This window comes from Emericellopsis atlantica, assembly GCF_019669845.1.
Source record: "Emericellopsis atlantica unplaced genomic scaffold F5Z01scaffold_15, whole genome shotgun sequence".
Lineage (NCBI taxonomy): Eukaryota > Fungi > Ascomycota > Sordariomycetes > Hypocreales > Bionectriaceae > Emericellopsis > Emericellopsis atlantica.
Genome location: NW_025764717.1, coordinates 218,991 through 233,945, shown reverse-complemented (window position 1 = coordinate 233,945; position 14,955 = coordinate 218,991). Strand labels below are relative to the sequence as shown.

Here is a 14,955-nt window from a genome sequence, read left to right as displayed (position 1 = left end):
TGGGGAAGGGGTGTGCGAAGGATGTGGGGGAGTTCCAGTTCAGTTGTTGATTGTGCTTGGCCTCAAGCAATCTCAAAAAGCTCGCTCCTATGAATATAGCAATCAGTGTGTAGAATGCTAGACTGAACGACTGTCGATAATAATGCAGAAAGACATTATTGTCGCTGAGCCAGCTTGCAGCGTCGATCAAGGCGAAGTCAGGATAGGGATCATAGGGCTTGTTTGTTGCGCCCTGTGCGGAGTGTTTCCAAAGGATGTTCACAATGTTTCTACCTCAAACCATAATTTGCTTCAGCAGCGACTCAGCGAGTATGCTCTCAGCTAGCTTGAGAATGCAGCAGAGACAATATCGTACCTAGCGGGCCTGAGCTGGCACGTGGAAGCTCTTCGACATCGTCACCGCCTGGCTGAGCGACGATTAGGAAGGAAAACGGAAGTGTCTCGCGAGACAGTGCCACTTCAGTCTCACAGCAACTCGCAGCCGGGCCGTTTGCGCTCTCACAGCTTGCAATGTTCTCCCACCCCAAGCCTGTGATTATCATCCGTTGCCACAGTCAACCGAGCCTCTGAAGCCTGGCTGACTGGAGTTGGGTGGGCTTGGGTCACTTCTGTAGGACGTTGAAGCTGATCGTGTCACGCGATGCTCCAGAGTCCAGACGGACAGACCCAAGACCAGGGCATGTGTACCGTGACGCCACCAAAGTGGAAAAGACTGGAGCCGCCAAGCCTATCCGGGCTAGTCAGCGCAAGGAGGGTCCAGCCCAGGCGTGGCCGGGCGCGACCCGAACAGCGCTGCAGCGACTGGAATTGACGCCGCTTAGGGGGGGTCTTTAGGGGGTCCAGGTTCCGGAAGCGCCGCTTGACGAGTCAACAGTGACATGACTTTTGGACAATCTTGGATTCTTGGCTGTCCCAGCCGAGCAGTCAGTTGTCCAGGTCCAAGGTTGAAGAAAAAGGGTGGCGCGCCCTCTCCAACTGGGTGCCTGGAAATTGGTCTTTTCCTATCGTCCGTTATTGCCAATTTGACCGAAGAAATCCCTGTCTGCTAGCAGCACGCTCGTCACCGGGAGCCCAAGCCCAGTCCAGATCGTGTCTTTCATTGTCGTCCAGTCGCCTGCCTGCCTGCCCTCGACGCCGCCTTCCTCTTCCTCCCTCTTCACCACCTGTGCTCGACCTTGCTCTTCATTCACACAGGCCACCAAAGCAAGATCACGCGACTCATCTCAGGTACTGGCATAAGATACAGAGATTGTCCCACCCGGCATTTGCCCTTCATCTGAAACGGCAGCGCTTGCCGATCGCCTGGAAGCCCATCAGTACTACTCCGGCCGGCTTGCTATCGTATCCTTTCCCCACAACTATGCTGTTCACACACTCCGCCAGCTTCACGCAGCCCGCGCACCAATCTACCGCGCTGCATTCGACAATCTCGTCCTCTTCCTCCCATCACAGCAACCTCACCAGCGGTAGCCCTCCCGGCGGGTCGTCCTCCTCCTCCACCGAGTCAAGCTCCCGCCGCCGATTGCGAAGGCTAAGTCAGCTGCGCTATAACCCCAGTCACCTGCTCTCCCGCGACAGCAGTAGCCACAACAGTCACGAGCACCAGTACCAGCAACAACAGCAAAACGCAGTGCCACGGTCAGCCCAGCAAGGCGCTTCGACAACCAGCAGGAACAGCAACCGCCTGACTTTGGTCAACGGAACGCAGCCCCAGACCACCATATCCAATACAGCCTCGTCGCGGGCGCAGCCCACGGAAACCAACAGCGCATTGTCGATTGCCCCCTCGGATAATTCTGCCTCGACCACCAATCGCACAGTCGACCAGGACATCCCGCCAGTCCCGCCTCTGCCGCACTCTTCAAGCGAGAACAGCTTCGTCGATCCGGCAGCGTCTCACAATCAATCAGACTCTACACCAGCGCCCCCGCCACCCCAGACGAGCGATCCGCTGCTGAACCCACAGCCAACAATGCCGCGACCCAGAGCCTCGACGACGGGTGAGATGACAGGCGGCGCTGCGCCAGCGAGCACAGCTGTAAATGCCGTCGAGTTGCTGCCTTCCATCCGACTATCGTCCTATCTCGACCCTCGCTCGCCGCGCCCGTCGCTGTCGTTCTCACCCGTGACCCGAACGCTGCCAACCGGGACAGAAGTCATTCGAGTCGGTCGTTACTCGGAGCGCGAGAATCGCGACATGGGCAATGTGCACAACACGCAGCCTTCAGGAGCACCAGTCGGCTTCAAAAGCAAGGTTGTGAGCCGCCGGCATTGCGAGTTTTGGTACGAGGATGGCAAATGGTTCATCAAGGATGTTAAGAGTTCATCGGGCACATTCTTGAACCACATCCGCCTCAGCCCTCCAAGCCAGGAGAGCAAGGCATTCCCCATCAACGATGGCGATCTTGTGCAACTAGGGATCGACTTCAAGGGGGGCGAAGAGCCCATTTTCCGGTGTGTCAAAGTACGCATTGAGCTGAATCGTGGGTGGCAAAACAAGCTCAACACCTTCAACATGGCTGCACACAAGAGGTTACGAACCATGGGCAAGGACGCAGAGACGGCCAGCGTTGGTGGCTCTTCGCATGACTGCTCCATCTGCCTCAACATGATTGCTGTAAGTTCTTCCGGGTAGCGCGTGCCTGACTGTTCGCTAATCCCCAATGTAGCCTTGCCAGTCGTTATTTGTCGCACCATGCTCGCACACATGGCACTTTAAGTGTGTACGCTCGCTCCTGACAGGGCCGCACTATCCTCTGTTTGTGTGCCCTAATTGCCGCGCGGGAGCCGATCTCGAAGCCGACGTAGAGGACGCTGCGGAAGATTGGGAGCAGCTTCAGCACGAGGACGCGCAAGACGAAGCCGGCGCTCCTCCCACTAGCCATGCAACCAGGGCGACACCTCCAACCACACCACCACCACACAACGATAGTGACCCTATGGACGAGACGATGGCGCCGCAGCGAGAGAGCCAAAGCCCCGAACAGCAACAGGGCAATCTTCCACACGCCATTTCGGAACCTTTGCCTATCAGCAACAGTTCGGCGAGGCAACACGCTACGCCGTCACCACCTGGCAATGGCAATACTGAAGGCCCGATCACGCCGAGGAATGAGGTCGGGCCTTGGGTCTTTGATGGAGGTGCTGGACGCGCTCGGCAAGAGACAGAAGACTCAGAACTTGCCAATAGTATGACTGCAAATCTGACCTTGGATGGCACACTACAGGAAGCAATGGCCACAAGGTAGCAAGAGAGGAGGATACAACACGCGAAAGTATAGTCGAATGGCGGTACGTGTCTCGACCTGCATTTAGCATCACATTGGGGCAGGGAGTTGGGAGTCATATTGGGCTGTCTGGGCCAACTCATTTCTTTGGCGTATTGTTTGGGCACGGCTTCGCTGTTCACCCGACTCAGAGAGAAATATGCATGCACTACGTAGAGATACCATGAAATACTTTTAACTATCTTTATATCTCAAGAAATGCGGCTCAAATGTCTGCCTTTGCTGCCTGTCAAGTCTCGCTCGGGTGGCTAGTTGCGGAGGGCGATCATCCGAGCTATCGCCGAGGCAGACGGGACGCATGTCCGACTGATCTACCTACCCTAAACCTTGGACTGATGCAGGGTCGCAAAATCTCCATTACGTGCCTGGGTCAGACAGGTTCAATCCCAATGTACAACATCCCAACCAAATCACAACACAATGCTACGACAAACAGGCGCACGTCTTGCGCCTCTGGGTCGAGCTGCTCGGTCAACACTATCGTCATGTACTGTCGGCCGTGCGACCAAGCGAGGCCTATCGACACAAATCGACGCCATCCCCAAAGAGCCCACTGACCTCGACAACATCACAACCCTACCCAACGGTCTACGTGTCGCATCTGAGGCTCTCCCAGGGTCTTTCTCGGGTGTTGGTGTCTACGTCGACGCCGGCTCTCGTTTCGAAAATGAGTCTCTTCGAGGTGTCTCGCACATTATGGATCGTCTAGCGTTCAAATCGACGAGCCAGCGATCAGCAGACGAGATGCTCGAGACGGTCGAGCAACTAGGCGGCAGCATCCAGTGCGCCAGCTCCCGGGAGAGCATGATGTACCAAGCCGCGACGTTCAACCAAGCCGTGCCCGAGACAACGAAACTCCTCGCCGAAACTATTCGCGACCCCCAGATCACAGAGGACGAGGTCGACGCGCAGCTCGAGACGGCGCGATATGAAATCGCCGAGATCTGGAGCAAGCCGGAGCTGATCCTCCCCGAGCTCGTGCACACGGCGGCCTTTAAGGACAACACTCTCGGCAACCCGCTGCTCTGCCCGGAGGAGAGGCTCGCAAACATTAATCGCGACACGGTGATGATGTACCGGGATCTGTTCTACAGGCCGGAACGCATGGTGCTAGCGTTTGCGGGTATCGAGCACGGCGAGGCCGTCAAGTTGGCCGAGGAGCATTTTGGTGATATGAAGAGCCTCCAGGAGATTACATCGACAGGATCGGAAACGAGCGGGTCGGATTCAGAGTCGTCGAGCTCCTCTCAATCATCATCGCCGATACTCTCCAAGATTCCCTTCTTTGGCAAGGGATCGTCAAACAACAGCGGCACCTCGACCGCGCAGCTCACGCCGCCCTCGCAGGAGCAGATCATGAAGCCATCGCACTACACAGGTGGCTTCCTGTCTCTCCCGCCGCAACCGCCCTCGCTGAACCAGCAGATCTTCACGCACATCCACCTCGCCTTTGAAGGTCTGCCTGTGGGGTCGCCGGACGTCTACGCCCTGGCTACGCTGCAGACTCTCCTCGGTGGTGGCGGGTCCTTCTCCGCCGGTGGGCCCGGCAAGGGCATGTACTCGCGTCTCTACACCAACGTACTGAACCAGCACGGCTTCGTCGAGAGCTGCGTCGCGTTCAGCCACACATACACCGACAGTGGTCTGTTCGGCATCTCGGCGAGCTGCATGCCCGGCCACACCAGCGCCATGTTGGACATCATCTGCCAGCAGCTCAACGCGCTGACGCTCGAGTCCGGACACGCCAGACTGCAGGAGAACGAGGTCGAGAGGGCCAAGAACCAGCTGAGGAGCAGCCTGCTCATGAACCTCGAGTCGCGCATGGTGGAGCTCGAGGATCTGGGAAGGAGCGTGCAGGTGCACGGACGCAAGGTCCCTGTGCGGGAGATGTGTCGCGCCATCGAGAGCCTGACCGTCAAGGACCTGAGGAGGGTCGCAAAGGAAGTCGTCTGCGGGCTGGTGCAGAATCCCGGCCAGGGCAGCGGTGCGCCGACGGTGGTGCTCCAGGAGGCGCAGGCGTATGGACTGACGAGCCATACTATGAGCTGGGATAAGATTCAGGATCGCATTGACAAGTGGAAGTTGGGACGAAGGTAACAACAAGACTGCTAGACGAGGCATGCACGGGTCATGACACTGTACTATAAGCCGTGGTGTATCATAGAAACATAGAAGCATTGTAATCGTGTACATCAATCATCCAATGTCCTCTCGACACAAGTCGTTAGCGTGCGTGGGCAGAGATACGGTGTCTTCATAAGGGGCGTCTCTGTCTAAAGCTTACTCCTGACTGCCTCTAGTCTATACTTGACGTCCTTGAGTGCCTTGTTTGTTGGTTTCCAATCGTCAAACTGGCGCAGCAGTTCTTTGGTCTCGTCACTTAGCTCGGTCTTGACAAAGTCTTCTTCGAGGAGGCCGCGCATGATCCAGGGCAGAATGTACGGGTTTGTTGTCTGAGCATTGGCGCCGACGATGGCGCCCTTGTTTCTGTGATGAATGTGGCAGGGATGCTGCTGATTCTGGGGGATGGAGGTCGTCTCGAGCGCGTGGGAGATGGCGAGGTCGTACACCTGGTCATCGTAGTAGAGCCGGGAGTGACCTTCACCCGAGTAGAGTGAGCCCGCGAGGGGTGCGGATAGCTCACGAATGAGGCCGTGATCGGAGATACCGAGGTTGCGAAGCTTGAGAGCAAAGCCAACCAAGTGAGCTATAAAGTCGGGGGCGTGAATGCGACCGTCGATGAAGACGGCTCGATAGATGTACGGGTGGTCCGCCGGTGAGTATATAGCAGACTCCATGGGTACCAACTGATCGTCGATGCTGCCGACAAAGGTGACGCGCGCACCGTAGTCAACCACCCTCTTCAAACAAGACTCGAAGCGGAGGGAGTTGACACTGTCTGGGTCACCAAACTCCCACAGCTCAGCGGCTGAGCCCATAAAAATGCCTGATTTATAGTCTGGGAAGGGGCCCAAAGCAACGCCGGCCATTGCGCAGACGCCAATCTTGGCAGTTGTGAGGATACTCAGATCAATGAGTTTCTCCAGCAGCATGATGCTCACTGGGACTCCTTGTGAGTGACAGGAGATGAGTACAAGATCCGCGTGGCGGATATGGTCCACCCAATTCAACATCAGCTTCCAAAGGTTGTCCACCCGGTCATTGACCTTGCCGTCCCCTTCCAGGGCGACTTTCTCAATCTCACACTCTGGCAGGCCATGCCTCTCCGTCCACCGCCTGATGGCCTCAGCGCCTAGTGTCGCGAACCGTATCGAAGTGCCAGTAGGTTGCCCAATCATGGGTCGTAAGTATGTAGCCGGAAACAGGCCATGAACACCTATTGAGATCGCTTTGCGAACCGTGGGAATCTCCTTTGATCGATAGACATGGTTCGCGGGTGGCTGCTGCGACCGGAGCAGAAGCTGCGCAATCTGCTTCATGATGGAAGGGTCCTGCTTCATTTGATACGTGCCGGAGAATGATGGCAGTAGGAGGTTTGGCTGCGTTTTCGCTAACGACTCAGACTCGCTGATGGACTTGCTCGAGGAGTCAACCTTTGCCGTGACAGGAGTCTGAGCTTCACGAGGCGTCGAGACCCCCGAGGGAGTAGGCGACTGAGCATCAACGTCCATAGACGGAGGACGCACCCGCTTGCTGCTCCTCTTCCACGTCAGCATGCCGACTGACTCCTTGGTCTTCGTCGCCTTGGGCGATGTTACATCTCCCTCAGCCATTGGTGTTGGGTGTGCCTCAGAACTCTCGCCAATGACAGCGATTTCACCCTGCTCATTTGGCTGCGCCTGCTTCTTGGACGGGGGCGATTGTTTCGACCAGAATGCCCATGCTGACCCGGATTGTGGTCCCGACTGCGGTTTGGCTTCCGACGGCGCATCGTACATGGTGACTTCATCAGGCTGGTTCGATCGTTCACCGTTTGTTGGTCTTCCCGGATCACTTGCCCCGTCCTTGATATCCTTCATGGACTCGGCTGCGCTGCGGGAAGGCACAGTTGAAGACCAAAATCCAAACCAGCCTGGTGCCTCCGGGGCGCTTTGCGGTGCATGCGGAAGGCCGTTTCCTTCTGCTGTTTGTGCGGGCGGCGTGCTAGGTCGAGGCGGTTGATCGTCTTTGGATTGTTCTTCCACCCTGGGTGGCAGGCTTCCGTTTCCGGGAGGCACTGGAAGCAATGGTGTAGCTTGCGTATCTAGGAAAGGTGTTCGTGACCACCACCCCAACCATCCCGAGGACGGATTCGAAGCCTGGTCGGTGGTCTGGGGTTGTTGCTCGCGTTGTTCTTGCGCGTGCTCCGGTCTGTTTTCGACAGCGTCGGCTTTATCACCGCCAGCCGCTTCCTCTGTTCTGATGTTTGAGCTTGCATGTGTACCCGCCTCCTGCGTTGAGGCGTCTTTCTTCGCGCCATTCTCCGGTATCTCTGTCAATCCACTGGGTGCCGCAACACTACGTACGCTCGCACGGCCACTATCGTTCTTCTTGTCGTATTTGCTCAGGTCGTCGCTCTTTATAGGTTTGATGCCTCCTCCGAGAATGTTTTCTTTCGCTACCGACGTCGACGCTGTCGCTTTGGGGGATCGCGGCCAAGATCCGTACCAGCTCTGCGACTTGCGGACCTTGAGCTTGTCAGCAGCGCCACAGTCCTTCGTGTCCAGCTTTCATACCTGTTTAGGTAGTCCCTGTGAGCTTTCGTTGCTTCCATCGGCATTTTGCGAACCTGCAGGCAGCTCCTGTTGCCGATCGGTGCTGGTCGGGTCTGAAGCTGAAGCTGGCAACGGCGTCGGCAGAGAAGCTTTGTTCGAATCGTTCTTACTCTCTGCGGCGGCCGGATTCGGTCTCTGCCGCTTGCGAGGAACCATTGTCATGGATTGCCGCGTGTGGTGAGGAAGTCCATGGATGTAGTTGACGTGGTCGACGTGACTGATGGGCTGACCTGGCTTGCACGTGCAAATGACGATACCATCATACGTACCCGGAACCCAAGCCAACCGGGGAAAGTGACGGCGCCAATTCCGCAGTGGGTGCTGCCAGTCGCTGAAGCAGGCGGGTGACTAAGCAGTTGCCCCCACTAAAATGTCGAGCTATCGTTATCGTTATCGGTCGCCGCATCGAAAAAAAATTCAGGGCCATCAATTGCGCCAGTCGGCCCGCGTAGCAATTATACAACCTCAACGCCTTTACACGCAATGAGCGCCCTCAAACGAAAGGACGCCCCCGGCGGCGACCGGCCGGCGAAAACGGCGAAGAAGACAAAGGATGCGCCCGCCAAGGATGCGAAACCAAAGGGAGACCGTCCCGCCAAATCGGTCTCCTCTGTCCTCAAAGATGAGGAGCCAATGTTTCCTCGTGGTGGCGGCAGCGTCTTGACGCCTCTGGAGCAGAAGCAGATCCATATGGAGGCCAAAGCGGATGCCATGCGGGAAGACGAATTCACCACCTCCAAGAAGGGCACCAAGGCCAAGAAGCAGATCAAGGCCAAGGTCAGCAAAGGAAAGGGCGACAAGAAGGGTGCGCAGGATGAAGAGGACTCCGTCAAAGTCGAGAGTCTGAGTTTCAAAAAGCTGGTCAAGGGGTCACTGGTGCTAGGACAAATTTCCCGAATCAACGCCCTCGATCTCGAAGTCACCTTGCCCAACAACCTGATCGGTCATGTCTCCATCGTCGCCATTTCCGAACAGTTGACCCAGAAGCTGGAACACGTCGCCAACGAAGACAAGCAAAACGAAGATGAAGAGGAGGAAAATGACAGCGATGTGGACCTCCAGTCAATATTCACAATCGGCCAGTACGTACGTGTCTACGTCGTCTCAACAATGGACGACTCCGCAGGCGGCAAAGGAAGACGCAAGATCGAGCTGTCCCTCAGGCCAACCGAGGCAAACACAGGCATGGGCTGGGATGAATTAGTCAACAACGTTTCGGTCATGGCTTCTGTCATTAGCGTGGAAGATCACGGCTGTGTCATGGATCTGGGCATCTCGAAGACCAGGGCTTTCCTGCCAAAGAAGGAAATCCCGTCCACCATCAGCGAAGAGAGACTTCAGCCCGGCGCTGTCTTTCTCTGCTCAGTGAACAGCAAGGGCGGCAAGATCGTCCAGCTGTCGCTTCTCGAGAAGCGCCTCAACAACCCCAAGGCCTACCCCGAGGACGCCACGACAATCAACGCCTTCTTGCCCGGTACCACTGCGGACGTCCTGGTGACGAACACGGACAGGCGCGGCCTGGCGGGTAAAGTCATGGGCTCTTTGGACGTCACCGCCGATGTGATTCACTCTGGCGTCGGCCCCGAGGGTACTGACTTGGACAGCACGTACAAGATTGGCTCCAAGGTCAAGGCTCGTGTCATCTGCACATTCCCTTCTGCCAAGGAGCCCAAGCTGGGTATTTCTCTGCTGCCACACATTACGTCCATGGGCAGGAAGCTCCCAACGAAGAGCACAAAGTTGCCGACTGAGGTGCTGCCCATCTCTTCGTTGATCGAGAAGTGCACTGTCCGCCACGTCGAAGGCGAAATCGGTCTCTTTGTCGATGTGGGTGTGCCTGGATTCAGTGGTTTCGTGCACATTTCCCGCGTCAAGGATGGCAAGGTCGATGCACTGTACGAGACCAGCGGTGCTTTCAAAACTGGCTCGGAGCACAAGGGTCGCGTGGTTGGCTACAACGAGGTGGACGGCATTTTCCTTGTCTCCTTCCAGAAGAGCGTTCTAGAGCAGCCCTTTATCCGCATGGACGATGTGCCCATCGGTGCTGTGGTCACCTGCGAGGTCGAGAAGCTTGTGATCACCGAGGAGGGTGTCAGCGGCTTGATACTCAAACTTGCCGAGGGTATCACTGGCTTGGTGCCCGAGCGCCATTTGTCTGATGTTCGCCTGCAACACCCCGAGAAGAAGTTCCGAGAGGGCATGAAGGTCAAGGCTCGTGTTCTGTCGACGAACCCGTCGAGGAAGCGGATGCGCCTGACGATGAAGAAGACGCTCGTAAACTCGGACGCTCCCGTCGTCAAGGATTACAACGAGATCAGCGTGGGAATGCAGGCTCCCGGCACCATCGTCAAGTTACAGAATAACGGTGCTTTCATCCAGTTCTACGGTAGCATCAGGGGTTACCTGCCCGTGTCTGAGATGAGCGAGGCTTACATCCGTGATCCTCACGAGCATTTCCGCGTTGGCCAGGTCGTTTCTGTTCACGTCCTTGAAGTTGATCCCGAGGCCAAGCGCCTGGTGGTCTCCTGCAAGGACCCTGCTGCGTTCGGCCTGGACAAGCAGGAAGCTATGAAGAAGCTCAAGGTTGGACACTTTGTGAATGCCAAGGTCACGCAAAAGTCGGAAGATCAGCTTTACCTGGAGCTCGCCGACAGCGGCCTCAAGGCTGTTCTGCCGGTTGGCCACCTGTTGGACAAGTCCCTGAGCAAGTGTGAGTTCAAGCTCAAGCGCATCAATGTCGGACAGGCCATGTCGGAGCTGCTTGTGATTGACATGGACGAGAAGCGACGGGCTATCATCTTGTCCCAGAAGCCTAGCCTTGTGGAGGCTGCCAAGCAGGGCAAGCTGCTTACCAGCTTCGACGAGGTGCAGGAGGGCGCTGTTGTGCCGGGCTATGTGAGGCACATTACTTTGACTGCAGTGTTCGTTCAATTTGGCGGCATGCTCAACGCTCTGCTGCCCAAGTCACGTCTACCAGCGGAGACTCATGCGCTCGCTGACTTTGGCATGCACAAGCATCAGTCACTCGAAGTCAAGGTTGTTTCTACTATCCCAGACATGCAGCGTATCCTAGTGGCCCCGGCCGACGCGAGCATTGAGACCCCTGAGCGCAAGGGCAAGGAGAAGGTCGCGCCCCAAGACAACCTGTCGGAAGGAAGCATCATCAAGGTCAAGGTCAGGTCCATCAAGGAGACGCAAATGAACGTTTTCGTTGTGGACAGTACCGTCCAAGGACGCATCGACGTGTCCCAATGCTTTGACACTTGGGAGGAGATCGACAATCCGAAGGAACCCTTGGCCAAGTTTCACAGAGGCCAGACCCTCAAGGCGAAGGTCATTGGCGTTCACGATGCCAAGGACCACCGCTTCCTACCCTTCTCGCATCGCTCGGCGCATTCCGTTCTGGAGTTGACAGTCAAGGGCAGCCATCTCGCTGAGGCGGGACCTGTTGAGCCTCTGGCACTGGGACAAGTCAAGCCGGGCGATCAGCAGATTGCATTCGTCAACAACGTCACCGCGCAGTACCTCTGGGTCAACATCTCGCCCAACGTACGTGGCCGCATTTCAATCATGGAGGTCTCGGACGACGTCTCGCAGCTTGACGATTTGTCTGCCAACTTCCCCGTCGGCTCAGCCTTGAAAGCCAAGGTTACCGCTGTCGATGCCAGCAACAACCGATTGGACCTTTCAGCGCGCTCCAACACCACCGCGCCCGCAGTCACCTGGTCCACGCTCAAGAAGAACATGATTATGGCTGGCCGTATCACCAAGGTCAACGACCGCCAGATCCTGGTGAAGCTGAGCGACGAGGTCTCTGGGCCTGTGCATCTGCCTGATATGAAGGATGACTTCAAGGATGTCAACACTACACAGTACAACAAGAACGACATTGTGCGCGTATCTGTTGTTGAGGTGGATGCGAGCAACAAGCGCCTCCGACTATCGGTGCGCCCTTCACGTATCATGAGCTCAACGCTGCCCGTCGTCGACAAAGAGATTACCGACTTCTCACAGATCACTCCTGGCGATGTCATCCGTGGTTTCGTCAAGAATGTCGCCGACAAGGGTGTCTTTGTGCTCCTAGGTGGTCAGGTCACTGGCTTTGTCAAGATTTCCAACCTGTCAGACCGATTCCTCAAGAATTGGAAGGACGAGTTCCAGATCGACCAGCTCGTCAAGACGCGCGTTCTTTCTGTCGACCCGGTCACAAAGCAACTCGAGCTGACCCTGAAGAACTCTGTCGTTGACCAGGAGAACTATGTGGCTCCCAAGACACTCAACGACTTCAAGAAGGGACAGGTTGTGACGGGTAAGGTCCGCAAGGTGGAAGACTTTGGTGCCTTTATCGGCATCGACAACTCTGCCAATGTCAGTGGGTTGTGCCACCGCAGCCAGATGGCTGACAAGCCGGTGGACGACGCTGCCAAGTTGTACAAGGAGGGCGATGTCGTCAAGGCGTTGATCCTGGACATTGATCTCAAGAAGAGGAGGATCAACTTTGGTCTGAAGCCCTCCTTGTTTGACGAAGATGACACAGACATGGACGAGGGTGCCGCGCTGGACGACGAAGATGAAGATAATGAGGACGAGGTTGATGACGAGGACGAGGACGACAGTGACGTCGAGATGGATGACGGCGGTGCCATACTGAAGATTGTCGCAGCCGGAGAGACAGACTCCGAGGATGAGGAAGACGAGGATGAAGACGACGAGGACGAGTCCGACGATGACGAGGTTCGAGCTGGCGGTCTCGGTGCCGGCAAGAAGTCTGCGTGGGCAGCTGATGCCTTTGCAGAGTCCGGCTCCGAGGACGAGGGCGAGAGCCAACCCACCGAGGTCAAGCCCAAGAAGCGCAAGGGTACCGAGATTGAGGTTGACCGCACAGCTGACCTTGACACCAACGGCCCTCAGACCGCCTTTGATCACGAGCGTCTGTGTCTGATTGAGCCCAACTCCTCCGAGCGATGGATCCAGTACATGGCCTTCCAGATGCAAGTGAGCGAGTTGTCCAAGGCGCGAGAGGTGGCCGAGAAGGCCATTCGGACCATTGACATGACTGAGGAGGCTGAGAAGTTGGCCGTCTGGGGCGCCTATCTCAACCTCGAGATTGTGTACGGCAGCAAGGAGACGGTTGAGGAGGTCTTCAAGAGGGCCTGCCAGGTCAATGATGAGCAGGAGGTCTATGAGCGACTGGCTAGCATGTACATTCAGTCAGACAGGCTCAAGGTAAGCCACACCGCCCAATTCATGGAGAACATTGCTAACCATGCCAGGACGCCGATGCCCTCTTTGAGGCCATGGTCAAGAAGTTTGGCGCCAAGTCACCAAACGTGTGGTACAACTACGCTCACTTCCTGCACGTTACCCGTGCCGACCCAGCCCGTGCGCGTGCTCTTCTTCCCCGTGCCACGCAGCAATTGCCCAAGATGCACCACCAGAACATCATCAGCCGCCTGGCTGCGCTTGAGTTCCGGTCACCCAACGGCAACCCTGAGCAAGGACGCACCATGTTTGAGGGTCTGCTAGCTGCCTACCCTAAGAAGGGTGATCTGTGGAGTCAACTGCTTGACCTTGAGGGTGACGATGAGACGGCCGTACGAGATGTGTTCGAGAGGAGGACAAGGGTCAAGGGTCTGAAGCCCAAGCAGGCTGAGAGCTGGTTCCGGCGATGGGCTGCTTGGGAGGAGAAGAGAGACCCCAAGGGCAAAGACAAGATCATGGCCAAGGCCAACGCCTGGGTCGTGGCGCACAAGGCTAAGAAGGCTGCGGCTGAGGCTGCTGCCGCGGAGGAGGACGAGGAGATGGGAGAATAATTGTTACGAATACTACCTGCATAGATCACGGCGTTCAAAAACAAAAGAATACCAAGCTGTTCTTGATCATTTCCATTTCTTTCCGTAACCTGCTTGACCTTAACGCCATGAAGTAAAGTAACGTAACCCCTGCACAAACGTATGTTCTTTTTTCTTTTGTCTCTCTATTCCTCCACATCCATGTCCTCCACGCCAGCCTCCATGTCCTCCACATCATCGTCAATCCGCACCTTGAGTCTCTTTTGCTCACCACCGAATGCCCTGCTGACGGCCTTCTTGCCATCGCGCAGCCTTGCCTCCTCGAGCTCGAGATCCTCCTCATCGGCACCCATCTCCACCATCCTCTTCTTCTCACTGCCGCGCAGTCTCGGCAGTAGGTGCTCATTCTCCGCGACCAGTCTCCGCGCGCGGGCGAGCTCACGGGCCTTGTTGCCCTTCATGCGGTTCTTGTAGAAGACACGCTCGCGACGGGCGCGGATCTCGGACACGCGCTCCATGGCCTTGAGCGTCTTCTGGACCAGATCACGGTCATAGCGGATGGGGATGTTGCGGCGTGCGCCAAAGGCGAGGGTCGAGTCGACGGTGAGTTCCTTGCCGGCCGCCTTGCGGAAGGCCTTTGTCCATTTTAGTTTGCGGGGGTTGCGCTTGAGCTTGAAGTTGGCGTGGCATTTGCTGCGGCAGAAGCGAAAGGAGCGGCCATCGTTGCGGTTGAAGGTGATGCCCTTGGAGGGGTAGGACGGGCGTCCGCAGAAGAAACAGGGGTCGACACTGTGATGGAGTTAGTTCCACGTCTCGCTTTGAGAGCGTCGTTGGTGTCAGAGGAGACCTACCGCATGTTGGCGACGGGACCTGGACTTGAAGCAAGAATGCGATGTTGGTGATGGTGGTTTGGCGGTCGCTGTACTTGGGAAACTTTTTTGCCGTGGTGGGTCTGGGGCGGGCTTATCGCCCCGCTATCGGCTTATCATCTCTGATAAGAACTTCAATGAAATGTGGGTCCACCCCCTGCTATCGTCACGCACGACACGCCTCGATGGTGCCAGCTCTCGCTTGTTGCGCGTCTTCACCGGTTTAACACTTCATCAATCTCATAAAGAATGGGTGTTTCCAGGCTACAGCAGGATTGGAGCTGCCTTTTGG

At 56.6% G+C, this 14,955-nt stretch overlaps 5 protein-coding genes across 5 annotated transcripts; 3 read left to right on the top strand and 2 right to left on the bottom strand.

Moving 5' to 3' along the window:
- The first annotated feature begins 1,086 nt into the window (after positions 1-1,086).
- Positions 1,087-3,372, top strand: F5Z01DRAFT_127912 (uncharacterized protein). The gene is made up of 2 exons (XM_046257545.1): positions 1,087-2,617; positions 2,670-3,372. The coding sequence occupies exons 1-2, from the start codon at positions 1,361-1,363 to the stop codon at positions 3,246-3,248; spliced, it is 1,836 nt and encodes a 611-aa protein (XP_046117699.1). The 5' UTR covers positions 1,087-1,360; the 3' UTR covers positions 3,249-3,372.
- A 275-nt stretch (positions 3,373-3,647) lies between these two features.
- Positions 3,648-5,472, top strand: F5Z01DRAFT_127837 (Metalloenzyme, LuxS/M16 peptidase-like protein). The gene has a single exon (XM_046257541.1). It carries the CDS (start codon positions 3,708-3,710, stop codon positions 5,382-5,384), a length of 1,677 nt encoding a protein of 558 aa, XP_046117698.1. The 5' UTR covers positions 3,648-3,707; the 3' UTR covers positions 5,385-5,472.
- Positions 5,473-8,264, bottom strand: F5Z01DRAFT_127961 (uncharacterized protein). Its single transcript, XM_046257546.1, has 2 exons — positions 7,964-8,264; positions 5,473-7,915 (listed from the first exon to the last, which is right to left on the bottom strand). The coding sequence occupies exons 1-2, from the start codon at positions 8,162-8,164 to the stop codon at positions 5,561-5,563; spliced, it is 2,556 nt and encodes an 851-aa protein (XP_046117697.1). The 5' UTR covers positions 8,165-8,264; the 3' UTR covers positions 5,473-5,560.
- Positions 8,265-8,450: 186 nt separating this feature from the next.
- On the top strand, positions 8,451-13,866 carry F5Z01DRAFT_708057 (uncharacterized protein). Its single transcript, XM_046266459.1, has 2 exons — positions 8,451-13,228; positions 13,276-13,866. The coding sequence occupies exons 1-2, from the start codon at positions 8,486-8,488 to the stop codon at positions 13,813-13,815; spliced, it is 5,283 nt and encodes a 1,760-aa protein (XP_046117696.1). The 5' UTR covers positions 8,451-8,485; the 3' UTR covers positions 13,816-13,866.
- Positions 13,867-14,711, bottom strand: F5Z01DRAFT_656672 (60S ribosomal protein L24). Its single transcript, XM_046263595.1, has 2 exons — positions 14,646-14,711; positions 13,867-14,583 (listed from the first exon to the last, which is right to left on the bottom strand). Exons 1-2 carry the CDS (start codon positions 14,648-14,650, stop codon positions 13,980-13,982), a joined length of 609 nt encoding a protein of 202 aa, XP_046117695.1. The 5' UTR covers positions 14,651-14,711; the 3' UTR covers positions 13,867-13,979.
- Between the last annotated feature and the right edge of the window lie 244 nt (positions 14,712-14,955).